Source organism: Oncorhynchus nerka, linkage group LG15 (assembly GCF_034236695.1).
Source record: "Oncorhynchus nerka isolate Pitt River linkage group LG15, Oner_Uvic_2.0, whole genome shotgun sequence".
In the NCBI taxonomy this organism is placed as follows: Eukaryota; Metazoa; Chordata; class Actinopteri; order Salmoniformes; family Salmonidae; genus Oncorhynchus; species Oncorhynchus nerka.
This window is the reverse complement of record NC_088410.1, coordinates 67,060,095-67,087,349: the sequence shown is the minus strand read 5'-3', so window position 1 is coordinate 67,087,349 and position 27,255 is coordinate 67,060,095. Positions and strand designations below refer to the sequence as shown.

Here is a 27,255-nt window from a genome sequence, read left to right as displayed (position 1 = left end):
TTGTTCTATAAAGGCCCTCCCCTTTCTTCGTCACGTCCTCTTTCAATTTGGTGTCTTCGCTGTAGAGGTAAGAAACATTGAATTATGTCCCAAAACAAATCCAACTGAATCACTAGTAATTGTTTGCCATCCATTACATCCAACAACTGTGTTATCTTTAATTGCAGACACATCTCCACAAGATGAGAGCAAAGGTGAGTTGATAAATATCTAACTCTCTATTAGAAGGGCTTTTGTTTGGCTCATTGTCACTAAGCAGTGGCTAGCTAACTAACGCGACACAATCATGTCTCTTAACGACAACGTGCCTAAAATAGTTGGCTTCCAATTTATATTATGGAAACATTGGCAGTATCCAATATTACTATAAAGGGGGAAACGCTTAATTGGCGCAGGAGTTAATTTTGAATGTTGGATATACAAATTTACATGGCGTATTGGTTTGCTAGCTTGACCACGTTGGCGAACTAGGTTTCACGGCCCAATGGCGCACAAGGTACTAACAATATTACTTGTAATGCATTTTGTAGATTTCAGGAATGGCTTATATTAGCAGGATACATAATACTGTTCACCTGTTCCATGCCTACTGCGTGTTTTTGTATGGTCTTTACTCTTAACATTGTGACGCATTGTCATGCCAGATATTCACGTGTCTTCCTGTTTAGATCCGCAGCTTGTGCTGTAAAAATGAATGATTCCTTGTTTGGTTGTGAGTCTTTAAATTGACTCAAGTGTTATTTTGTTTTCAGTGGAGGAAGAAGCGTATGCGCAGGTAAGGATCATTTCCTTTAAGGATTTAGCTGAATGCTAATGCTACTTTGTGTAGTTTCGTTCAGATATGCATTCTACTCCAGTCTTCTGTTAACATGGACACCGCATATATTTGCAATCTACTACAATAGATTTGACAACCATGTATATGACTGTTTTTCAGGCTCATACGAGTTCAATTCAGGGTGTATGTTGAATGTTTGTTCATTCAGGGTTGTAGGTAGTCTAGTGGTTAGAGAACTGGGCTACTAACTGCTAGTTTGCTGTATCGAATCGCCACGGTGACAACTTAAATATATTCTACCCCAGAACAAGGTAGTTAACAGCCTACTGGGGACCCGTGTGTCATTGTAAATAGAAACTTGGTAACTGACTTGCCTATTTAAATAAACATTACATTTAAATGAGTACATGACTATGGTGGGATTAATGCTAATCATTGTGTCTTTTACAAACTATGGTGTGTAATGATGCAGCCCTGGTCACTAATTGACACTTTCTGGTCTTTGTAGGCTGAAGCGTAAAAGGCGAAAGATGAGGCAGAGGTCCAAGTAGACTGGCCCATTCCCCTACTGCTGTGATTGTTTTTCTCCACCCACTCCAAGCCCTCTGAAGCCAGCGGTCCATGATTTGAAAAGAGCTGAACCATGGTGGTCTGAAGTTGGTCTCGTTGGTGTGAAGGACAGATTCTGCCTACCCGGCCCTCTACTCTGCCAATGGCTCCTGGCCGTTGACTTCCGCTAGAATCTCTCCTGTCCTGTTCAGCTCTGGCCTTTTACCACCTGCACAGCTGATTTGTTGTAAAGACCATAATAAATATTTGGTTTACTAACTACATTAGTCTCTGTAAACATTGATTCAGGTTCAAATCTAATCTTATTGGTCACACACATTAGTAGATATTGCGGGTGTAGTGAAATTCATGTCTTTCGGTCCACCCAACTTGCACTACACTTAAATGCTTTTGATAACGTTGGAAACTAATATCTTGGGAACCAGTGGATGCTTTTACAGCTGTAGACTTTGAACTGCCCTGGGGATCAGTAATGTAGTAGTTGAGGTTCTGGCTTAACTTCTCTGTGGCATATGAAGATTACATCGACAAGATGCCTTGTACTATTATGCCGGTCCTAACCAATGACTTGCATTCAGTTGCACAAACCCTTTCTGGAATAATGGTACTATGAAAATTACTTGTAGGTCTGTCTTGTTTGGTGCAAACTGGAAGGACTGGTCTGTGGTGCCATCTAGTGGCTATTTGAGGCAAACAGCAATGGGAACATGTCTTCGAAACTTAAGTTCCTGAACAGTGGTCTTCCAGCGTGCCAAGTTCTCTTAAACCCCAGATTGGCATGTTCCCTCTGATCCTCTTAATGGCATCCTGATGGGTTGGCAACTGCACTGCTTGTGACTGGAAGGTGCAGACAGCCCAGCGCAAGGCCTGAAACTGCAAAAGACACTTCTGTGCTGCTGTCCATCAGTTTCTTTTCCCAGGCAGTAACACTTACATAGCTAACTACTGCTTTCCTGTCCACATTGCCATTATTTATCCTGCTAGTGGTAGTTAAAATAAAATAACAAATGGAATTGTTACCAAATTTTTTTTAATCAAAAATGATTATCTGAATTTCTTCAAAGTAGCCACCCGTTGCCTTGACAACTTTGCATGTTTGGCATTCTCTCAACCAACTTCATGAGGAATGTTTTTAACAGTCTTGAAGGAGTTGGCACTTTTCCTTCAATCTGGTCCAACTCATCCCAAACCATCTAAATTGGTTGAGGTCGGGTGATCTGATACTCCACTCTCCTTGGTGAAATAGCCCTTACACAACCTGGAAGTGTGTGTTGGGTAATTGTCCTGTTGAAAAACACAGTCCCACTAAGCCAAAACCAGATGGGATATCGCTGCAGAATGCTGTGGTAGCCATGCTGGTTAGGTGTGCCTTGAATTCGAAATAAATCAATGTCACAGGCCAAGCACCATGTTTCGTGGAGATAAATCTTCACCTACTCATCTGGCAAAGATGGTTGGAACCAAAAATCTCATGTGGACTCGTCAGACCAAAGGACACATTTCCACCGGTCTAATATCCATTGCATGTTTCTGGCCCAAGAAAGTCTTGGTGTCCTTTAGTAGTGATATCTTTGCAGGAATTTGACCATGAAGGCTTGATTCTCGCAGTCTCCGAACAGTTGATGTGTCTATAACAAACTGAGCATTTATTTGGGTTGCAATCTGAGGTGCAGTTAAGTCTAATGAACTTATTCTCTGCAGCGGAGGTAACTGGGTCTTCCTTTCCTGTGGCAGTCCACATGAGAACCTGTTTCATCATAGCGCTTTTGCAACTGTACTTGAACAAACGTTCAAAGTTCTTATTTTTTGGGATTGAATGACCACGTTTTAAGTAATGATGGAATGTCATTTCTCTTTGCTTATTTGAGATGCTCTTGCCATAATATGGATTTAGCCCTATTTGGTCAAATACCATCTTCTGTATACCACCCCTACCTTGTCACAACACAACTGGATTAGCTCAAACACATTAAGAAGGAAAGAAATTACACAAATGAACTTTTAACAAGGTACACCTGTTAATTGTAATGCATTCCAGGATACTACCTCATAAAGCTGGTTGAGAGAATGCCAAGCGTGTGCAAAGTTGTCATCAAAGCAAAGAGTGGCTGCTTTGAAGAATCTCAAATATAAATCCTATTTTGATTTGAAACTTTTTTGGTTACTACATGATTCCATGTGTTATTTCATAGTTTTGATGTCTTCACTATCTTCACTACAAAGTAGACAATAGTCAAAGAAAGAAAACCCTTACATGAGTAGGCATGTCCAAACTTTCGACTGGTACTGTATATTCTTATGCGCAACGTGGAGTGCCTGGACATAGCCCTTAGCTGTGGTATATTGACCATATACCACAAACCCCCGAGGTGCCTTCTTATTGCTATTTTAAACTGGTTACCAACGTAATTCGAGCAGTGCAAATACATGTTTTGGCATACGAGTGGTATACTGTCTGATATACCATCGACTGTCAGCCAATCAGCATTCAGGGCTCGAACCACCCAGTTTATAAATGACCATTAATATATTACCATAAGTATGTATATATTCCTGCTACCAGTCACTTTTCAGCCTGGTTTACATGTATATTCCACTACCAGTCACTTTTTATTTATAAATCCACCTCAACCGCTCCAGTACCCCATAACATTTATTTAGTAAGGTACTGGCAGTAACCTGTATGTACTTGCATTCTCGTGTTTCTAGCTCACATTGTAGTTTTTGTGTGGTTGACATTTTTTATATTGTTGGGAAAGAGCTATCAAGGTACAGTTTTACACCTGCTTTGTTCTGTGCACGTGGCGAATAAACGTTGAAACTTGAAAATAATAATGTTCTTTACCCCAAATGTAAAATTAATTCGAGAACCGGAATACAAGACTAGTTCCTTCCACTGAGGGACGATAGTGAGTCGTTTTCGACGCATATCCTGCGATAAGACACCACTGAGAAAGAAGAGTCAAAACCATTTTTTTTTTTACAGTCTATGGTGTAAACAGAAGGATATGGCCGACGAGAGGGGTGCAGGCGACAACAATATCAACGACAACATGGGCAACCAACTACAGCTCTTACCCGGTAAATGTGTCTTCAATTGATTTGCATTGGTAGACTAGTGTACTGAATACGTTGGTTATTGTAAATGGTAAAGCCTCGTTATGCAAGCCAAAATCAGTTTTGTATTCTACAAAGAATCGAGGCCACACCACTTCAAGTGACAGAGCATAATTAGCTCACTCAATCGCTGTCGCAGTGAAGCACGTTTTTTTTTTATCTTGACGGATTGATTGCTTGTTTTATCATTTGTAATATCTTGCTAGCTAGCTATGGAATTGTTTCATCAGACTGTAATTAAACTGTCTATTTAGCTGGCTAGCTACCATGTATGCTAATGTGATTTAATCCCCAGCTGATAGTCATGTCAGTCTACTTACACTTGGCATTAAAATGCATTAGCTTGCCAGAGCTAGGTTTTCTGGTCTGTGTGTATGATCACTGGTAATCATCATCTAAATGCATGTCCAACAGGTTATGCTATTGTCAACACGATGACTAAGGGAAATACTTAAAAATAAAAATAAATTAACAATGCGGTCATTTGAAGTAAAAGAGAAAGTACATATTTGCTTGTTTAAGTATGTATTGCTTGCCACTCACTATTATAGAAAATGAAGAGGAAGAGGAGAATGAGATGGAGACTGAGGACCGTGACAGTGAGGATGCAGAAAAACCAAACATAAACTTTGACCCCAGTCTTCCAACTTCACATGCTGTGGGTTTCATATTTACTTCTACAAAGTATTGTTGTGCAGCTGTATCAGTATTCAGTATGGGGTTTTCTACACACACAGTACTAATTCTTCTTTCCTTATCTGGGAAATGCTTCCCTTCTGCCTTTTAGTCACTTAGTCAGTAATTTATTCAAATAAGCAGTGCAGTTAGAATTGCCTACTGATTCAAGTAGTGCTGTTTCTTCATGTATCTGATAATGTCTCTCCCTCTAATGCCCCCCTTCCCTCCCAGTACCTGGGCTCAGACATGGAGGAGTTTCATGGGCGCACAGTGCACGATGACGACAGCTGCCAGACCATCCCAGTGCTGCCGTTCACAGCTGTCATGCTGATCCCAGGACAGACCCTGCCGCTGCAGCTCTTCAGACCGCAGGAGGTCAGCATGATGCGAAGCATTATCCAGAGAGACCGCACCTTTGCTGTTCTTGCACACAGGTATGGCGGGAGAGAGGAGGAGGAGAATGGGAGAGGGGGACGGGGACGGGGGGGGTAGAGTGTATGGGTTCAGAAAGAGTGGGAATCGTAATGGGCTGCATTCCAATTGGCTACCCCTCTCCACAAAGTTTTCTCTTGCTCATTCTCCGTCATGTATTAGAATACATTGGATTGGTGTGTATTGAGCATGGCTAGAGTAGAGCACAGTAGGGGGTTGCTAAATAGATGTGTCTGTGCCCCCCACCTCCAGTGAAACAGGCGAGGTGCAGGCAGAGTTTGGGACGACGGCTGAGATCTATGCTTACCGGGAGGAGCAGGAGTACGGCATTGAGACAGTCAAAGTGAAGGCAGTCGGGCGGCAGCGGTTCAAGGTCCATGAGATCAGAACGCAAGCAGATGGGTGAGTGGAACTAAATGTTACTGACCAGATCAGAACGACCTAAATCCTCGTAGAACCTGGGCATAGTACTGAGTAAAACGGCGAATAAGACACAGACCAACATCTATCCAATCTGTCTATCAGTTGAGCTTCACTCTGACTTTCATCATCATTCTCAGGTTCATAAAGGCATTGTCTTCATGGCAATATACAGTTGAAGTCGATAGTTTACATACACTTAGGTTGGAGTCATTAAAACTTGTTTTTCAACCATTCCTCAAATTTCTTGTTAACAAAATATAGTTTTGTCAAGTCTGTTAGGACATCTACTTTGTGCATGGCACAAGTAATCTTTCCAACAATTGTTTACAGACAGATTATTTCACTTATAATTCACTGTATCACAATTCCAGTGGGTCAGAAAGTTACATACACTAAGTTGACTGTGCCTCTAAACAGTTGCTTTAGAAGCCTCTGATAGACTAATTGACATCATTTGAGTCAATTGGAGGTGTACCTGTGGATGCATTTCACGGCCTACCTTCAAACTCAGTGCCTCTGCTTGACATCATGGGAAAATCAAAAGAAATCAGCCAAGACCTCGGAGAAAAAACTGTTGATCTCCACAAGTCTGGTTCATCCTTGGGAGAAATTTCCAAACGTCTGAAGGTACCACGGTCATCTGTACAAACAATAGTACGCAAGTATTAACACCAATGGACCATGCAGCCGTCATACCACTCAGGAAGGCGACGCGTTCTGATTCCTAGAGATGAACGTACTTTGGTGCGAAAAGTGCAAATCAATCCCAGAACAACAGCAAAGGACCTTGTGAAGATGCTGGAGGAAACGGGTACAAAAGTATCTATATGCACAGTAAAATAAGTCCTATATTAACACAACCTGAAAGGCTGCTCAGCAAGAAAGAATCCAATGCTCCAAAACCGCCATAAAAAAGCTAGACTATGGTTTGCAACTGCACATGGGGACGAAGATCATACTTTTTGGAGAAATGTCCTCTGGTCTGATGAAACAAAAAAAGAACTGTTTGGCCGTAATGACCATCGTTATGTTTGCAAGCCAAAGAACGCTATCCCAACCGTGATACACGGGGGTGGCAGCATCATGTTGTGGGGATGCTTTGCTGCAGGAGGGACTGGTGCACTCCACAAAATAGATGGCATCATGAGGTAGGACAATTATGTGGATATATTGAAGCAACATCTCAAGACCGCAGTCAGGAAGTTAAAGCTTGGTCGCAAATGGGTCTTCCAAATGGACAATGACCCCAAGCATACTTCCAAAGTTGTGGCAAAATGGCTTAAGGACAACAAAGTCAAGGTATTGGAGTGGCCATCACAAAGCCCTGACCTCAATCCTATAGGAAATGTATGGGCACAACTGAAAAAATGTGTGCGAGCAAGGAGGCCTACAATCCTGACTCGGTTACACCAGCTATGTCAGGAGTAATGGGCCAAAATTCACCAAACCTATTGTGGGAAGCTTGTGGAAGGCTACCTGACATGTTTGACCCAAGTTAAACAATTGAAAGGCAATGCTACCAAATACTAATTGGGTGTATGTAAACATCTGACCCACTGGGAATGTGATGAAAGAAATAAAAAGCTAAAATAAATAATTTTCTCTTATTATTATTCTGGCATTTCACATTCTTAAAATAAAGTGGTGATCCTAACTGACCTAATACAGGGAATTTTTACTAGGATTAAATGTCAGGAATTGTGAAAAACTGAGTTTAAATGTATTTGGCTAAGGTGTATGTAAACTTCCGACTTCAACAGTAAGTAGAGATTATGTATGTATGAGCAGGAAATATTTTGTAAGTGATATCATAAGTAACCACAAGATGGAAAACTCACTTTATTTGTATTATCTGAGTGGGAAAGCACATAAGACACTATTCCCTATAAAGGGTGGACAATCATATATCCTCAGAGACAGTGGTAAACCAATTGTTTTGTGACCAGCAGTATATAGTTACAGCAGTGTTTCTTTCCCAAATACATGGTTGTTGAGAGTTAGAATAGTAGAATACACAAGGTGCAATTTCGAAATTTGGTTGTGCATAAGCAATTCCTTTTGGTGTTTCAGTCACTAACCAGGTTTCCATCTAAACTGTCTCTAACCCGAATAGAAAGAGGAATGGGAGGCCCCGGTGCACAACTGAGCAAGAGGACAAGTACATTAGTGTCTAGTTTGAGAAACAGATGCCTCACAAGTCCCAAACTGGCATCTGCAAAACACCAGTCTCAACGTCAACAGTGAAGAGGCGACTCTGGAATGCTGGCCTTCTAGGCAGAGTTGCCTAGAATGCTGGCCAATAAAAAGAAAAGATTAAGATGGGCAAATGAACACATACACTGGACAGAGGAACTCTGCCTAGAAGGCCAGCATTCCGGAGTCGCCTCTTCACTGTTGACGTTGAGACTGATGTTTTGCGGGTACTATTTAATGAAGCTGCCAGTTCATTACCAGTCAAAATTTTGGACACACCTTTTCTTTATTTAGACCTATTTAGACTATTTTCTACATTATAGAATAATAGTGAAGACATCAAAACTACAAAATAACACATGGAATCATTTAGTAACCAAAAAAGTGTTAAAATATATTTTATATTTGAGATAATTAAACGTTTCCACCCTTTGCCTTGATGACAGCTTTGCACACGCTTGGCACTCTCAACCAGCTTCATGAGGAATGCTTTCCCAACAGTCTTGAAGGAGTTCCCACAATGCTGATCACTTGACTCCTTATCCTTCACTCTGTGGGTCAACTCATCCCAAACCATTTCAATTTGGTTGTCGGGTGATTGTGGAGGCCAGGTCATCTGATACAGCACTCTTATCACTCTCCTTGGTCAAATAGCCCTTACAGCCTGGAGATGTAACTACATGATTCCATATGTGTTATTTCATAGTTCATAGTCTTCAGTATTATTCTACAATCTAGAAAATAGTTAAAATAATGAAACTCTTGCATGAGTAGTTGTGTCAATTTTTGACTGGTACTGTACATGCACACTGAACTCAAATATAAACGCAACATGTAAAGTGGTCTCATGTTTCATGAGCTAAGATCACAGAAATTGTAAATACACACAAAAAGCATATCAAGAATCTGATTAAACAACATGATAATTACACAGGTGCACCTTGTGCTGTGCACAATAAAATTTGCAGTTTTGTCACAGATGTCTCAAGTTTAGAGGGAGTGTGCAAGTGGCATGCTGACTGCAGGAATGTCCACCAGAGCTGTTGACAGAGAATTTAATGTTAATTTGTCTACCATAAACCGCCTCCCACGTTGAATTAGGCAGTACATCCAACCAGCCTCACAACTGCAGACCACATGTAACCACTCCAGCCCAGGACCTCCACATCTGGCTTCTTCACCTGCAGTGTCATTTGAGACCATCCACCCGGACAGCTGATGAAACTGAAGAGTATTTCTGTCTGTAATAAAAACCCTTTTGTGGGGAAAAACTCATGCTGATTGGCTGGGTCAGCTCCCCAGTGGGTGGGCCTATACCCTCCCAGGCCCAACCATGGCTGTGCCCCTGCCCAGTCATTAATTGGGGCCTAATTTATTTATTTATTTTGATTTACTGATTTCTTTATATGATCTGTAACTCAGTAAAATCATTGAAATTGCTACATGTTGGATTTATATTTTTGTTCAGTATAATAATCATCATTCGAAATAAACATGGAGTAACGCAATGAAATGTGGTTATCCCACTATGACTTGGGAAAACATGCAGTTTATTCTGCTACATAATGAATAAGTTATGATGAACTTCAAATAGTGGTCAAAGTGCAAGTTGATGAGCTTGATGGTGGTTTCCAATAAATATCAAGGGGCTTATCCTGTTGACATGATGATCGATGCTTGGCTGCCATTTGACAAATAAAAGTCTTCGCACTTTTAATAATCCATAATAGGCATCACTACACACCCTGGTTCGATTCCAGGCTGTATCACAACCGGCCATGATTGGGAGTCCCATCGGGCGGCGCACAGTTGGCCCAGCGTCGTTTTGGTTTGGCTGGGGTAGGCCGTCATTGTAAATAAGAATTCTAACTGACTTGCCTAGTTAAATAAATACAAAAATACCCACACTATTTTTGCGAGCTGTTGGTTAGAGAGCACGTGCCAATACCAGAGTGGGCACATTCACTATCTAACGCTACATTTATTGTGACAAAATCATCAGTTGTGATGGAAATCCATTTAACAAGTCCAATTTTATTGAACCACATCTCTGGTGGGAAAATGTGCGTATTTGTTTTAGGCAGAATTTATAATATTCCCATGAAAATCTGGCGCCAATTGGATGGAAACCAAGCTAGTGTCAGTCAGCTAACAATTTCTTGATTGGTAAATTAGCAGCTATAATCCTGGCCGATAGTGTTTATAGTGATATCTCTCGTGTCTTCAGTCGGTCTATTCATAAGTAGGTGTACATAGACCCCCTGAGCTCAAAACAATTTGGACCTGTTGGTGCACTTGGTGACTTACCTATGATTATGTGTCGGCGGTCATTCACCCTACACTGTGACCACCCTGCGATCTATACACCCTGGTGACCTCTTCAACATATGTCTACTGTTTATTAGCATTGAAATAGTCATCAGTCACACAGAGAAAAGACAATACATATCATAGAGTACATACATCCATGAATGTATTCATCTCAAAGGCAAGCCTTTCTCCTCTGACATGGTTATATCACTGTAAATGGAGAAAATGGACTTGAATCTATCTTGTTGTATTTTCCACAATTTAATCAATTTAGTCAGTCACCAGACTATTTCATTGAAGGAGCCTAGTTTAAATGTAGGCCTAAAATATGAGGTTATTAGCCTACAGCCTAGTGAAAATGACATTTATTGTAACTCACCTTTTGACTGAAATATGTCAGCCAGCTTGTTGGCCCTTTTCTCTTCTCTTGCACCTGGCTGTCAGTGTAATTTCATAAGGTTGTGGCTGTTTTTACTTTATGGTAACCCGCTTGTGATGACTTTGTCACTGGGAACATATCCAATTCTCTGCTAAACAAACCGACAAGCAAATAGGCCTAGTAGCAGAGATTCAGCACCATGGATAGCGCAGTGGTTGATCAAATCACTGTGAATCTGACTAGTCAAGCCTGTGCACTCACTGTTGTTATTGTAACATGGAACAATGTAGCAGATGTGTATTTCTTCAAGCGCGTTTGTGGACACCGTGTAACTGCCGTTTTGTTAACACTGAGTAGCTGCCGTTTATATTTTGAGCATTTGCCAGTGTCACAAAGCTAGTTTGGAGATTTGGGAATGCGAGATGGAGATTGCCTTCAGTAAATGTCTTGAGAGGTGGCGTGTAGCATGGAAATAATAGTAAGCAATACAATTTAAAGTCATGCACGTAAGTGATGTTTTCTATTGGGGACTTTACGTTGAGTAGGCCTAAGCTAATTATGGTTGGCTGCTAGCATTGTGATGACTGGTCTAATGTATGAATGAAGTCAGAGAGTTGTCTGGCAGGGTTCTCTCCAAAGAATGTAAGACTGGTGCTACGCCACCTTGTGGACTGGCTGTGCCACTATCTATTTTTTAAATTGCAGGTACCACACCCTAATATGGTATGTTTGTGCTCTATGTCCAGTTTATGCAGCTATTCGCACAAGCTATCTGCAATTAGCACCCCTTCTAGGATGTTTTTATATCATCTGAGCAATGTTTGTACCAAATATCATGCTTTTATCTGTTGCATAACAGTTTTTATGGTCAAATACCTATATTATGGAAGCCATTTTGGATTTACACAAAACAAAAAACTATTCCTGGTAAAATGTTAATGGACACCCCTTCTGGGATGTTTTCATGTCACCTGAGGAATGTTTGCACCAAATTGCATGCTTTAATCAACCACGTAATGTTTTTTTCACTAAGGCCCCAGATTATCTCCTCTCTCTGATGAAGTATGCTTTTGCTCTGTAATTGAAATGCATAGTATACGTACCTAAGGGTTTATTCACTATCTTTGTTTATCTAGCCCCAATTCTCTCTCTGTCTTCTCTCTTGTCTCTTTTAGAATCAGACAGGCTAAGGTGCAGATCCTCCCTGAGCGGATCCTTCCAGACCCCCTGACTGCAGTGCAGCTCACGCCCCTGTCCCGCCTCCACATGCACCCCTCCTCCAGACCCCCTGCCCAGAGCTGCAAACAGGCCCAGCGCTGGTGGGCCACCTACCGCCAGGTCCGACACACATTATTCTTGTGGAAATTAGGAACGGGGGAGGGATGGAGTCAATGTTAATTGTTTGTTAGGGTGATGTTTGGATGTTGAAGATGCCGAGGAGAGGTGGCGGTCTTCAGGCCGAGACATACAAAACATGAGATGTGTTCAAATCAAGGCCCAACCTTATGAAGTGTTCATATAAACTTGTTTTAGCTAGAACAGACATGCTTCTTTGTCATTTGGGAAAAGGAAACATATCCGGTCTTTATACAGTTGCTCACTCCTGAATGCAACCTGGCATCCCAGTGTTTGTGTTCAACGATGAAGATGAATAAAGAAGTTCTCTTGCTGAGGTGTTGTCTGTGTGTTTGCCTCTGTTCTCCTCAGAGGAAGTTCCACTGTGCCAACATGACCTCGTGGCCTCCCTGGGTCTACGCCCTCTATGACTCTGTGAGTACTGAATGCCCTGCTCATCTCTGCTCTGTAGGTTAGTGTGCTAACTTATCAGGGCTAGAGAGAACTACTGTGTGTGTACAGACATAACATTTCCACTGGAACTTGATTAAGCTGATTTATTCCATAATGCGTTCCAGAGAAATACTGTAAGTGAGTTTAGTGACTGTTATGACACACATCCTGTTTGTAACATGGTTTCTTGTGTTTGTCTCCCAGGAGACTCTGATGAAGAGAGTGAAGAGACAGCTCCATGAGTGGGACGAGAACCTCAAGGATGATTCCCTCCCCACAAACGCTATAGGTACAACTGCCCTCTAAGCTATGTATATACACTGAACAAAAAAATAAATGAAACAATTTCAAAGATTCTACTGATTTACAGTTCCTATAAGGAAATCAGTCAATTGGAATAAATTCATTAGGCCCTAATTTATGGATTTTACATGACTGGGAATACAGATATGAATCTGTTGGTCACAGATGCCTTTAAAAAAAAGTGTGTGGATCAGAAAACCAGTCAGTATCTGGTGTGACCACCATTTGCCGCATGCAGCGTGACACTCCTTCACATATCGTTAATCAGGCTGTTGATTGTGGCATGTGGATTGTTGGTTCCACTCCTCTTCGATGGCTGTTCCACTCCTCTTCGATGGCTGTGACAAAACATCACATTTTAGCAGGGCCTTTTATGGTCCCCAGCACAAAGTACACATGTGTAATGATCATGCTGTTTAATCAGCTTCTTGATATGTTACACCTGTCAGCTGGATGGATTATCTTGGCAAAGGGGAAATGCTCATTAACAGGGATGTAAACTAATTTTTGCTCAAGATTCGAGAGAAATAAGCGTTCTGTGTGTATGGAAAAGTTCTTTTATTTCAGCTCATTAAACCTGGGACCAACACTTTACATGCTGTGTTTATATTTTTGTTCAGAGTATTTATGCCACCTAACATCTTTAGAGTACTACTGACAATCTCACGGAATTCAAATCCTGAACTGTAATATTCCTGCTCCCCCTCCTTCCTGTCAGATTTCTCCTATAGAGTGGCTGCCTGTCTGCCCATAGATGATGCCCTTCGGCTCCAGCTGCTGAAGATTGGCAGTGCCATCCAGAGGCTGCGCTGTGAGCTGGACATCATGGCCCGGGTGAGCACAGACACAGACATGTGCGCCCACACACAGAGCAAGAAATACACATCACTAAACCTTACAATATAAAGGCCAGGCACACTGCTCAACAGATGGACCAGGCAAGGACTTGTTCATCTGTGAGAAACAGAGCCTTATCCACACATGGTCTGTGCTATCAGAAATCCTTGGGACGTCCATACCCCATTAAAGTTGAGGTAATTTAAAATGGTTAAGGGTTATGGTTATGGGTAGGGACGCCCCAAGGATCAATGATGGTACTGACCATCCACACACGGTTTGATATGTACCCCGAAACGCACAACACACATCCATCCAGCTGTACCGACTGACTCCCCGACTGATCTGTCTAACCTCTGACCCCCTACTCCTCCCTGCTGTTCTGTGGCAAACGCCTCTGTCTCCCTCTCTTCCCTCTCCTCTCTCTTCCCTCTCCTCTCTCTTCCCTCTCCTCTCTATTCCCTCTCCTCTCTCTTCCCTCTCCTCTCTATTCGCTCTCCTCTCTATTCGCTCTCCTCTCTCTTCCCTCTCCTCTCTCTTCCCTCTCCTCTCTCTTCCCTCTCCTCTCTATTCGCTCTCCTCTCTATTCGCTCTCCTCTCTCTTCCCTCTCCTCTCTCTTCCCTCTCCTCTCTCTTCCCTCACCTCTCTCTTCCCTCTCCTCTCTCTTCCCTCTCCTCTCTCTTCCCTCACCTCTCTCTTCCCTCTCCTCTCTCTTCCCTCTCCTCTCTCTTCCCTCTCCTCTCTCTTCCCTCTCCTCTCTCTTCCCTCTCCTCTAATGTTCTAGTGTTTATATACTGAACAAAAATGTAAATGCAGCATATGACAATTTCAAGATTTACAGTTCATATAAGGAAATCAGTCAATTGAAATTAATTCATTAGGCCCTAATCTATGGATTTCACATGACTGGGCAGGGGCGCAGCCATGGGTGGGCCTGGGAGGGCATTGGCCCGACCACTTGCGAGCCAGGACCACCCACTGGGGAGCCAGGTTCAGCCAATCAGAATCAGTTTTTCCCCACTAAAGGGCTTTATTACAGACCGAAATACTCCTCAGCTCCATCAGCTGTCCTGGTGGCTAGTCTCAGACGATCCTGCAGGTGAAGAATCCGGATGTGGGGGTCCTGGGCTGGCATGGTTAAACGTGGTCTGCGGTTTTTAGTCCGATTGGACATACTGCCAAATTGTCTAAAACAACATTAAATTCTCTGGCAACAGCTCTGGTGGACATTCCTGCAATCAGCATGCCAATTGCATGCTCCCTCAAAACTTGAGACATCTGTGGCATTGTGTTTTAGAGTGGCCTTTTATTGTCCCCAGTGCAAGGTTCACCTGTGTAATGATTGTTTAATCATTGTTTAACCAGTTTCTTGGTATGCCACACCTGTCAGGTGGAAGGATTATCTTGTCAAAGGAGAAATGCTCACTAACAGGGATGTAGACAAATTTGTGCACCAAATTTGAGAGAAACAAGCCTTTTGTGTGTATGGAACTTTTCATGAAACATGGGACCAGCACTTGTTTGGTTTTATATTTTTGTTCAAAATATTTAACCACTGACTATATACTGTATAGTGATGATCATTTCCCCTCTGAGTCGGTGGGTTGGAGATGCTGCCTTCCTTTGTGAACTCTCTGAAGCATTGAGAGCTGTTACAGTGCTACTTCCCTAAACCCTACCTCCATCATCACCCTCATCTCCACTCTGATCACTCCGAGCCTGCACCACTGCTTGCTTGTCTCTCATCGTCCCTCAAAGACTCCCTTCAGTTCCAACGTCAACAGAAAAAGGTGCTCTGGCGTATGTCTCAGGACTTAGGGCTTAAACTGCTTCCGCACTGCGTTCACCAGCCACAGCAGGAAAACTGGGCAGAGAGGCTTAGTGTCCACTTCTGTGGGAATTGAAAGTGGAATTATGTCTGGTATATAACAGCAATAACGGCGCACAAATGGCCCATCGTCCGGGTTTGGCCGGGGTAGGCCGTCATTGTAAATAAGAATTTGTTCTCAACTGACTTGCCTAGTTAAATAAAGGTTAAATAAATATAGGGAGCGAGGGAGGAAGTGCATGGAGTTTCTATACATAAACATAAGGATGGTTGAGCATGAGACTCCCTCACACACGAAGACATGGCTCATGAGAATGTAATCCTGTTGTACACTCCCAGGTTTTGTACTCTCCTTATTTTTTGTACTCTCATGATTCCAGCACGGCCATAGAAATGAAATGAGAATGGGATAATATTAGAACAGCAGAATCTCTATGGGCATGACTGTTAGGAGATGATGGATGTGTGTGTCAGTATGGATATGTGAGGAAATTCTCTTGCTTCATTACTGTAGCTGGCTCTCTTTCCTCTGACTGAAGATAATAAGCACTCTCATGCAGCTGCCTTGAGAAAGAGGGTTATAAAGAGAAACACCTGGCCATTCTGAGGTGGTTGTTAGTACAGGCAATAACTACAGGGATGTTTGCTTCTGCTACAGAAGTCTGGTGGTTTGAACATGAAGTCACATTAGTGGTCTTTTTTTCCCACAGTGCACCTCGCTGTGTTGCAAGCAGTGCCAAGATACAGAGATCACCACCAAGAACGAGATCTTCAGGTGAGGGAGAGATGCACCTAGACTCTGAATAGTTTCTGTGTCTGTCGAGTAGTCTAACACTGGTTGTCAGAGTGAGCTGGTAGTGTGTGTGATGAGTGTTGCGAAACACAGGGACCCAAAAGCAGAGGCAATGAGCTTCTCCAGACCCATTTTTGGTTCTCTGCAGCCCTACTTGGGAACGGGCAGCTATACACTGAGTATATAGAACATTAAGAACACCTTCTCTTTCCATGACATAAGCTGACCAGGTGAATCCAGGTGATCCTTTATTGATGTCACTTGTTAAATCCACTTCAATCGGTTTAGATGAAGGGATCAGACAGGTTAAAGAAGGATTTTTAAGCCTTGAGACAATTGAGACACGGATTGTGTACACACATTCACAGGGTGAATGGGCAAGACAAAGATTTAAGTGCCCTTGAACGGGGTATGATAATAGGTGCCAGGCGCCCTGGTTTGAGTATGTTAAGAACTACAACGCTGCAGGGTTTTTCACACTCAACCGTTTCCGGTGTGTATCAGGAATGGTCCTCCACCCGAAGGACATCCAGCCAACTTGACACAACTGTGGGAAGCATTGGAGTCAACTGGTCCAGCGTCCCTATGGAACGCTTTCAACACCTTGTAGAGTCCATGCCCCAACAAATTGAGACTGTTCTGAGGTCAAAAGGGAGGGTGAAACTCAATATTAGGAAGGTGTTCCTAATGTTTGGTATATTCAGTGTACATAACTGATGACTGATGTGTTTGATACAGTATACGTTTCAAACACACTAGATTAATGATGCTGTAGGTGCATTTGTACTCTGCTCAAATGAGAGCGATGAAGGAAGGATTAAGCAGAAGTTGTCTCTTGTTTGACATTCATCTAGTTCGGTTTCATAACCATCTCTCTGTCTACTGTCCCATTCAGTTGGTCTAAACTGTCTGACCTGTACCTTACCACAGCCGTAGCCACCTGGCCTGTGGTCATTGTAGTATGTTTGTATAATTTTAGAATATTTGTAGTTTTAGTATATTTCTATACTTAAAAATGTTTGCATGTCAATTCAGCTGCTATTTGTACAATGTGGTTTAGAAAATCTGTACCATGTCTCTTCCATGTCTCCTCTCTCCTCCTGCAGCCTGTCTCTGTACGGCCCCATGGCAGCCTACGTCAACCCCCACGGCTACGTCCATGAGACCCTGACCGTCTACAAAGCCAGCAACCTCAACCTGGTCGGTAGGCCGTCCACGCTCCATAGCTGGTTTCCAGGGTAATGCCTCTCTTTACATGACACGCACAACAACAGTACCAGTCAAGAGTTTGGACACAACTACTCATTCCAGGTTTATTTATTTATTTATTTTTACAATTTTCTACATTGTAAAATAATAGTGAAGATATCAAAACTAGGAAATAACACATATGGAATCATGTAGTAACCAAAAAGAAGTGTTAAACAAGTCAAAATATATTTTATGTTTGAGATTCTTCAAAGTAGTCAACTTTGCCTTGACGACAGCTTTGCACACCCTTGGCATTCTCTCAACCAGCTTCATGAAGAATGCTTTTCCAACAGAGTTCCCACATATGCTCAGCACTTGTTGGCTGCTTTTCCTTCACTCTGCGGTCCAACTCATCCCAAACCATCTCAATTGGGTTGAGGTCAGGTGATTGTTGAGGCCAGGTCATCTGATGCAGCACTCCATCACTCTCATTGGTCAAATAGCCCTTACACAGCCTGGAGGTGTGTTTTGGGTCATTGTCCTGTTGAAAAACTAATTTTAGTCCCACTAAGTGCAAACCAGATGGTATGGTGAAGATGTAACCTTCTGAAAGTATCCTAGGCCAACCAGCTTTCGCCAATTGGCTTCAGTTGGCCGGTGTGTGACCATTGCAAAAGTTGTTTGACTTTGGATAGCCTATCCCAACTAGCCCCATAGGGATATCCAAAGTGAAATCAAATTTAGCACGGTCAGTGTGCGTTCCACACCCATGTGTTTATAGTGGGCATTACAATTGGGTCGTGTGCAGCTGCACTTCAAATTCAGTGTTTCCCTATATTCATTAGGCAGCGGTGATCCACCACTGCTAAATTGTTCCCGCCGCTTCAAAAAAGTATGTAAAGCATGTAATAAATAAAAAAACATGTCATGTTTGTAAATATATATTTCTACCGTGGGCTCAATGACTGGAAGTCAATGGGAACAGCTAGAAATAGCAATGCACCCCCGATGCGCTGGATTTGTTTTTATGGGGAACACTTCAATTGATGATTACTTGGGTGCTGCCAGCTGTGGGCATGTTGGCAGGATTGAAATCAAATAAACGCAACCCACGGAAAGCTTACATCTCGCAAATCTCAGTTTGGGACAATACTCACATTTTGTAGTCAATTTTGACACTAGAATACATGTTTCTGACTCAAATTACACACACAGGCCGTTTTCAACCAGAGAAGTTGTTTTTTGGGTTAATTTGCACTTTAATACCTTTATTTGGTCCAGGAATAATCTAAGCTGCTAAAGACTTGAAAACGAAAGCGTCTGGCCCCTTTGGTGTACTGTCATTTTTGGTATGTTGTCAATATGCTAAATGTATTTTTTTTTTTTTTTTTTTTTTACATAATTCTCCTTGCGGGGATACCTTACACACACAGCAGCTGTGTGTGTGGGTGTCTGGGTACATAACATCAGGCTTGACGGAGGTATTGACGTAGAACCTGAACTGTTTGGAGAGAAGTAGAGCGCTCCACGGGCTTCTCAGTGGTTCTGTAACATAAGGCTCCTTCAACCAACGCCACTCCTCAGTGCTCTTCTCTAAAATGATCCCCATTATGCATTTTCTGCCTGAGACAATGCATTTGTGCCAGTGTTAGCCTCCAGTAATAATAATGACAGTAATAACGTCCTCCACTTATTCTCCTCGAGGGCTGGCACTAGTCATGCTGAGTCTTATTCAAATCCTCTCAGAGGGGAGGTATGGAGGGGGAGGGGGAAGAAAGGGCTTTTGCTCCACTCAACCTCTCTGTGCCACACTGCTTTTCTGGGGAAGGGTGCTTTTACAGCCTGTTAGCATAAGGTGTTCTGAGAAGACTTGTTGTAGAGAGAGCAACAGACCCATAAGATGGCAGTTTTAGGCTGTATGCTGGCATTTGTCAGTATACAGCCGATTTGAATGGCCAGTGCTGCTGGGTGATACTTGTCATGCAGCCGCTTCAAATGGTATGCTGTTGCCAAGAAGAGGACACTGGGATACGTCTTAATTTGACAGATGTCAGATGAGTGGCTGGAGGGGAGTGGTTTGTCTGTGTGCCTTGCTTCCATCTCCCGCCGCCGTTCCCACGTGAAAGCCAACAAAGGCTTTATGACAACAATAATAAGACATGTGGCATGCAGCACAAATGCATGAGGACTAATATGTTCTTTCTGTTTTTCCTCTCTCCCTTCCCCCTCAGGTATGCCTGGACGATTGCTCAGTGTCGTACCTGTGCTTCACACATGGGATGGAAGTTCACAGCCACCAAGAAAGACTTGTCCCCTCCTCGTTTCTGGGGCTTGACCCGCTCGGCCATGCTGCCCCGCATCCCCCAGACTGAGGGTGAGGAGGGGGATGAGGGCTCCCGCCTGCTCTGCCTGTGACAACATGGGGAACTCCCCTCCCCACCCCCCATGTCCCCAATGGCTCTTCGATCGCCCCACCCTGTCCACTGGGCAAGGGTCTCTATTTTAGTAATCGAGGCGTCCCACCCAACCCCCTGACAGCCATTGCAGCACATTCATCATATTAGTGTAAAGGTCATCCTGCTTTAAAATGGCATTTTCTAACATAGAGGGGGGGGCAAGGAGGAGGTGGGAGGGGTGTTTTGTTCCTGACTGCAGGGACACTGCTGATGGAATGCGTTGCACATCGACAGATAGATGTGGGGAATGGAGCAAGAGATTAGTTCTGCAACACAGCATATCTTCCCCATAGCATGCTACTCTTGACCTGTCTGTATGGCTGTCTACTGTGGTCTGTCTATCCAGCTTCTATGCTATTTGCCACAGACACGGCACGCACCAGTGCATTGCCACTTGCTCTTAAACATAGTGGGTGTGACTTTGCATGCGGTATCCAGCTAGGTGTATATAGGCTTATAGACAGCCATCAAGAGGACCTTCAGTACCCATCATCTATCTCTAAACAAACCAATCAATAGAAAGCCACTTGTGATTCAGGTCCACTGTTTGTCCTTGATGTGTTTCTCAGAGAAGCTCAGTTCAGCTGGATCGGTCATAGAGAGTTAAACCATGTCAAATCCACGGTTTAGACGGTGTACGTACATATGAAAGTATACTGCTTTTACAAGGATGTATCATGCCTTTGTTTCATATGCCCGTTGAATGCATATGATGGAGGAATTCGGAACATGAACAATGTAAGGAAGCTATTGCTTTATTTTGAAATGCGTGGAAATATATTATTTGATTGGTTTTCATATTTTCACATTGTCTAAAATGTACACTATATGTAATACACATGTAGAGATAGAGGTTTCTATTTTGAAACAGGTGGAGGCCCATTGAACTGCAAGACACTTTTCCTCTGAAGACAAGGAGTACCTCTGGTTAGTGAAGACTAGAGTTGGTTTGATGCCTGGTGTACTATAGACTTGGACAGCAGGGCACAAGGCAGTGGAGCCAGAGATACTAGAATTTCAGTCTTTCGCCATGGTTCTATATGTGATGTTGCTGCACTAAGGGCATGGCTGGATGGCGTGCCTATGGTCCAAATCAATGTCTAATGAGCCACACAATTAAATGGGACATTGTGTTAATTAACCTGTATTGGTTAAAAATGGCAACATTATATCAAGTGTTACCTACATAACTATATTTTTGTTTAGATCAATGTATTTGTTTTAAATTAAGAATTGTATTCCTTGCTGATGTACAAGGTTATTTTGGCTCATGTTTGTAAGTAACCAATAAGAATCAATGTAGCAATTCTGGTCTGATATAGCTGATTTATCTATGTAGAACCTCAACACTCTTGCCCCTCCCATTGCCGTGTATTTCCATTTTAGAACATGTAATACATGATTGATTTGTTCAGCTCGATTATCAACATTTGAGTAAAGTAATTCCACGCAATAAGAAATGTTCTACAATACGATTGAGATTGTCTGTTTTTTTCCCCTTTGAGTTTTGTTAAGATTTTTTGTTTTTTTAAGTGTTTATATGTGATGTCCCAGTTGGTAAACCTTAAAGGTCCAATGCAGCCATTTTTATATCAAAACATTACGACCAGGAATGTGACTTTCCCACCTGGGTGGTGCCCTTTGTTGGCACCACCCAGGGCATTAGAACTGATTCTAGAGGCTGACCCAAAACAATGCTGCCGGAGGAGAGGATGCCGGAGCGGTCTTCTAGTGAGGCTTCAGATGCGCGCACACCACCCACCACTTCCGAGTATATTACTCGCTAATGTTCAGTCCCTAGTTAACAAAGTCAACAAAATCAGGTCGAGTTGCTTTCCAAAGAGATATCCGGGATTGTAACATAGTCTGTTTCACGGAAACATGGCTAACTTGAGTCAGTACAGCCAACGGGATTTTCAGTGCATCGTGCCAATAGGAATAAACATCTCTCCGGTAAAAAGAATGTCGGGGGTGTATGTTTCATGATTAACGACTCATGGCGTAATTGTAACAACATACAGGAACTCAAGTCCTTTTGTTCACCTGACCTAGAATTCCTCACAATCAAATGCCGACCGTATTATCGCCCAAGAGAACTCTCCTCGGTTGTCACAGCCGTGTATATCCCCCACAAGCGGATGCCAAGATGGCCGTCCGAACTTCCCTGGACTTTATGCAAACTGGAAACCATATATCCTGAGGCTGCATTTATTGTAGCTGGGGGTTTTAACAAAGCTAAGCTGAGAACAAGGCTACCTAAATGCCATCAGCATATCGATTGCAGTATACGAGCAAGTACTATGCTCGACCATTGCTACTCTAACTTCCGCAATGCATACGAGGCCCTCCCCCGCCCTCCTTTTGGCAAATCTAACCATGACTACATCTTGTTGCTTCCCTCCTATAGGCAGAAACTAAAACAGGAAGTGCCCGTGCTTAGGTCTATCAAACGCTGGTCAGACCAATTGGATTCAACGCTTCAAGATTGCTTTGATCACGTGGACTGGGATATGTTCCGGGTACCTCAGAACAACATTGACGTATACGCTGACTCGGTGAGCGAGTTTATAAGGAAGTGTATAGGAGATGTTGAACCCACTGTGACTATTAAAACCTTCCCTAACCAGAAACCGTGGATTGATGGCAGCATTCGTGCAAAACTGAAAGCACGTACCACCGCATTTAATCTTGGCAAGGCAACTGGGAATATAGCCGAATACAAACAGTGTAGTTATTCCCGCCATAAGGCAATCAAACAAGCAAAGTGTCAGTATAGAGACAAAGTGGAGTCGCAATTCAACGGCTCAAACACGAGACGTATGTGGCAGGGTCTACAGACAATCACGGATGACAAAAAGAAAACCAGCCCCGTTGCGGACATCGTCTTGCTTCCAGACTTTTTAAACAACTTCTTTGTGCGCTTTGAGGACAATACAGTGCCATCGACACGGCCCACTACCAAAGACTGTGGGCTCTCCTTCTCCATGGCCGACGTGAGTAAAACGTTTAAAAGTGTTAACTCTCGCAAGGCTGCCGGCCCAGACGGCATCCCTAGCCGCGTCCTCAGAGCATGCGCAGACCAGCTGGCTGGTGTGTTCATGGACATATTCAATCAATCCCTATCCCAGTCTGCTGTCCCCACATGCTTCAAGAGGGCCACCATTGTTCCTGTTCCCAAGTAAGCTAATGTAACTGAGCTAAATGACTATCACCCCGTAGCAATCACTTCTGTCATCATGAAGTACTTTGAGAGATTAGTCAAGGATCATATAACCTCCACCGTACCTGTCACCCTAGATCCACTTCAATTTGCTTACCGCCCCAATAGGTCCACAGCCGTTGCAATTGCCATCACACTGCGCACTGCCCTATCCCATCTGGACAAGAGGAATACCTATGTAAGAATGCTGTTCATTGACTACAGCTCAGCATTCAACACCATAGTACCCACCAAACTCATCATAAACTTGAGTCCCTAGGTGTTGACCCTGCCCTGTGCAACTGGGTCCTGGACTTCCTGATGATCTGCCCCCAGGTGGTGAAGGTAGGAAACAACAACTCCACTCCACTGATCCTCAACACTGGGACCCACAAGGGTGCGTTCTCAGCCCCCTCCTGTACTCCCTGTTCACCCACGACTGCATGGCGATGCACGCCTCCAACTCAATCATCAAGATTGCAGACAACACAACAGTGATAGGCTTGATTATCGACAACGATGAGACAACCTACAGGGAGGAGGTGAGGCCCCTCAGAGTGTGGTGTCAGGAAGATATCCTCTCACTCAATGTCAGCAAAACAAAAGAGATGATCGTGGACTTCAGGAAACAGCAAAGGAAGCACCCCCCTACCCACATCGACGGGACAGCAGTGGAGAAGGTGGAAAGTGTTTTTGAGTTCCTCAGTGTACATATCCCCAACAAACTGAAATGGTCCACATACACAGACCGTGTGGTGAAGAAGGCGCAACAGCACCTCTTCAACCTCAGGATGTTGAAAAAATGTGGCTTGTCACCGAAAACACTCACAAACTTTTACAGGTGCACAATCGAGAGCAGCCTGGTACAGCAACGGCACTGTAAGGCTCTCCAGACGGTGCGGTCTACACAACGCATCACAGAGGGCAAACTACCTGCCCTCCAGGACACTTACAACACCCGATGTCACAGGAAGGCAAAAAGATCATCAAGGACAATAACCACCCGAGCCACTGCCTGTTCACCCCGCTACCATCCAGAAGGCGAGGTCAGTACAGGTGCATCAAAGCTGGGACAGAGAGATTGAAAAACAGCTTGTATCTCAAGGCCATCAGATTGTTAAACAGCCATCACTAGTACAGAGAGGTGGCTGCCTACCTACAGACTTTATCATTGGCCACTTTAATAAATGGAACACTAGTCACTTTAATAATGCCACTTTAAGAATATTTACATATCTCGCATGACTTATCTCATAGTGTAAGATACAGTATACACATACTATTCTATACTATCGATCGCATCTTAGCCGCTCTGTCACTGCTCAGCCATATATTGCATATTTATATATTTTTATCCCATCACTAGAATATATTACCTGTAAGATACTGCTGCACTGTCAGATCTAGAAGCATAAGCATTTCGCACCACTCGCAATAACATCTGCTAACCATGTGTATGTGACCACTTAATTTGATTTGAGACTGACCAGGTGAAAGCTATGATCCCATATTGATGTCACCTGTCATATTCACTTCAATCAGTGTAGATGAAGAGGAAAAGACAGGTTAAAGAAGGATTTTTAAACCTTGAGACAATTAGACCTGGAGTGTGTATATGTATGGCTTTGAGTGAATTGCCAAGACAAAATATTTAAGTGCCTTTGAATGGGGTATGGTAGTAGGTGCCAGGCGCACCAGTTCTTGAGTGTGTCAAGAACTGCAACGCTGCTGGGTTTTTCACGCTCAGTAGTTTCCTGTGTGTCTTAATGGTCCACCACCCAAAGGACATCCAGCCAACTTGACACAACTGTGGGAAGCCTTGGGGTCAACATGGGCCAGCATCCCTGTGGAACAAAATAAAGTAAGTTTGAATGACACGAAGGGACAATGCTGTTACATCCAATGCCTGTTTCCCTGAGGCTGTTGCCGCGCAGGTGCTTGTACGCGTGTACACATGCATATACACACACATTCAAATGCACGGACACACTTACACATGCAGTTGAAGTCGGAAGTTTACATACACCTTAGCCAAATACATTTAAACTCAGTTTTTCACAATTCCTGACATTTAATACTAGTAAAAATGCTCTATTTTAGGTCAGTTAGGATAACCACTTTATTTTAAGAATGTGAAATGTCAGAATAATAGTAGAGAGAATGATTTATTTCAGCTTTTATTTCTTTCATCACATTCCCAGTGGGTCAGAAGTTTACACACACCCAATTAGTATTTGGTAGCATTGCCTTTAAATTGTTTAACTTGGGTGAAACGTTTCGGTAGCCTTCCACAAGCTTCCCACAATAAATTGGGTGAATTTTGGCCCATTCCTCCTGACCGAGCTAGTGTAACTGAGTCAGGATTGTAGGGCTCCTTGCTCGCACACACGTTTTTAGTTCTGCCCACACATTTCCTATAGGATTGAGGTCAGGGCTTTAATGGCCACTCCAATACCTTGACTTTGTTGCCATTTTGACACAACTTTGGAAGTATGCTTGGGGTCATTGTCATCTGCTTGGGGTCAATGCCATCTATTTTGTGAAGTGCACCAGTCCCTCCTACAGCAAAGCCCCCCGTGCTTCACTGTTGGCATGGTGTTCTTCGGCTTGCAAGCTTCCCCCTTTTTCCTCCAAACATAACGATGGTCATTATGGCCAAACAGTTATATTTTTGTTTCATCAGACCAGAGGACATTTCTCCAAAAAGTACGATCTTTGTCCCCATGTGCAGTTGCAAACCATAGTCTGTCTTTTTTATGGCAGTTTTGGAGCAGTGGCTTCTTCTCTGAGCAGCCTTTCAGATTATGTCGATATAGGACTCGTTTTACTGTGGATATACAGTGGGGCAAAAAAAGTATTTAGTCAGCCACCAATTGTGCAAGTTCTCCCACTTAAAAAGATGAGGCCTGTAATTTTCATCATAGGTACACTTCAACTATGACAGACAAAATTAGAAAAAAAATCCTGAAAATCACACTGTAGGATTTTTTAATGAATTTATTTGCAAATTATGGTGGAAAATAAGTATTTGGTCACCTACAAACAAGCAAGATTTCTGGCTCTCACAGACCTGTAACTTCTTCTTTATGAGGCTCCTCTGTCCTCCACTCGTTACCTGTATTAATTGCACCTGTTTGAACTTGTTATCAGTATAAAAGACACCTGTCCATGGCCAAGACCAAAGAGCTGTCAAAGGACACCAGAAACAAAATTGTAGACCTGCACCAGGCTGGGAAGACTGAATCTGCAATAGGTAAGCAGCTTGGGTTGAAGAAATCAACTGTGGGAGCAATTATTAGGAAATGGAAGACATACAAGACCACTGATAATCTCCCTCGATCTGGGGCTCCACACAACATCTCACCCCGTGGGGTCAAAATTATCACAAGAACGGTGAGCAAAAATCCCAGAACCACACGGGTGGGACCTAGTGAATGACCTGCAGAGAGCTGGGACCAAAGTAACAAAGCCTACCATCAGTAACACACTACGCCACCAGGGACTCAAATCCTGCAGTGCCAGACGTGTCCCCCTGCTTAAGCCAGTACATGTCCAGGCCCGTCTGAAGTTTGCTAGAGAGCATTTGGATGATCCAGAAGAAGATTGGGAGAATGTTATATGGTCAGATGAAACCAAAATATAACTTTTTGAAGATGAAACGTGGCTGGGTCTTTCAGCATGACAATGATCCCAAACACACCGCCCGGGCAACGAAGGAGTGGCTTCGTAAGAAGCATTTCAAGGTCCTGGAGTGGCCTAGCCAGTCTCCAGATCTCAACCCCATAGAAAATCTTTGGAGGGAGTTGAAAGTCCGTGTTGCCTAGCAACAGCCCCAAAACATCACTGCTCTAGAGGAGATCTGCATGGAGGAATGGGCCAAAATACCAGCAACAGTGTGTGAACCTCGTGAAGACTTACAGAAAACGTTTGACCTCTGTCATTGCCAACAAAGGGTATATAACAAAGTATTGAGATAAAC

The 27,255-nt window shown here is 43.2% G+C and overlaps 1 protein-coding gene across 2 annotated transcripts; it reads left to right on the top strand.

Annotated features, from left to right (window-relative positions):
* The first annotated feature begins 8 nt into the window (after positions 1-8).
* crbn (cereblon) lies at positions 9-21,552 on the top strand. 2 transcript variants are annotated; one of them, XR_010458827.1, is made up of 14 exons: positions 9-67; positions 168-194; positions 753-775; positions 1,287-4,429; positions 5,017-5,123; positions 5,375-5,577; positions 5,828-5,977; positions 12,056-12,218; positions 12,588-12,650; positions 12,873-12,957; positions 13,690-13,805; positions 16,348-16,412; positions 17,537-17,741; positions 19,853-19,927. XR_010458827.1 is itself a non-coding variant. In XM_029683289.2 (11 exons), exons 1-11 carry the CDS (start codon positions 4,357-4,359, stop codon positions 20,034-20,036), a joined length of 1,341 nt encoding a protein of 446 aa, XP_029539149.1. In that variant the 5' UTR covers positions 2,413-4,356; the 3' UTR covers positions 20,037-21,552. The 2 variants fall into 2 exon arrangements, 1 of the variants encoding a protein (XP_029539149.1); XM_029683289.2 differs by lacking the exons at positions 9-67; positions 168-194; positions 753-775 and having other exon boundaries at positions 2,413-4,429; positions 17,537-17,668; positions 19,853-21,552.
* The last annotated feature ends 5,703 nt before the right edge of the window (positions 21,553-27,255 follow it).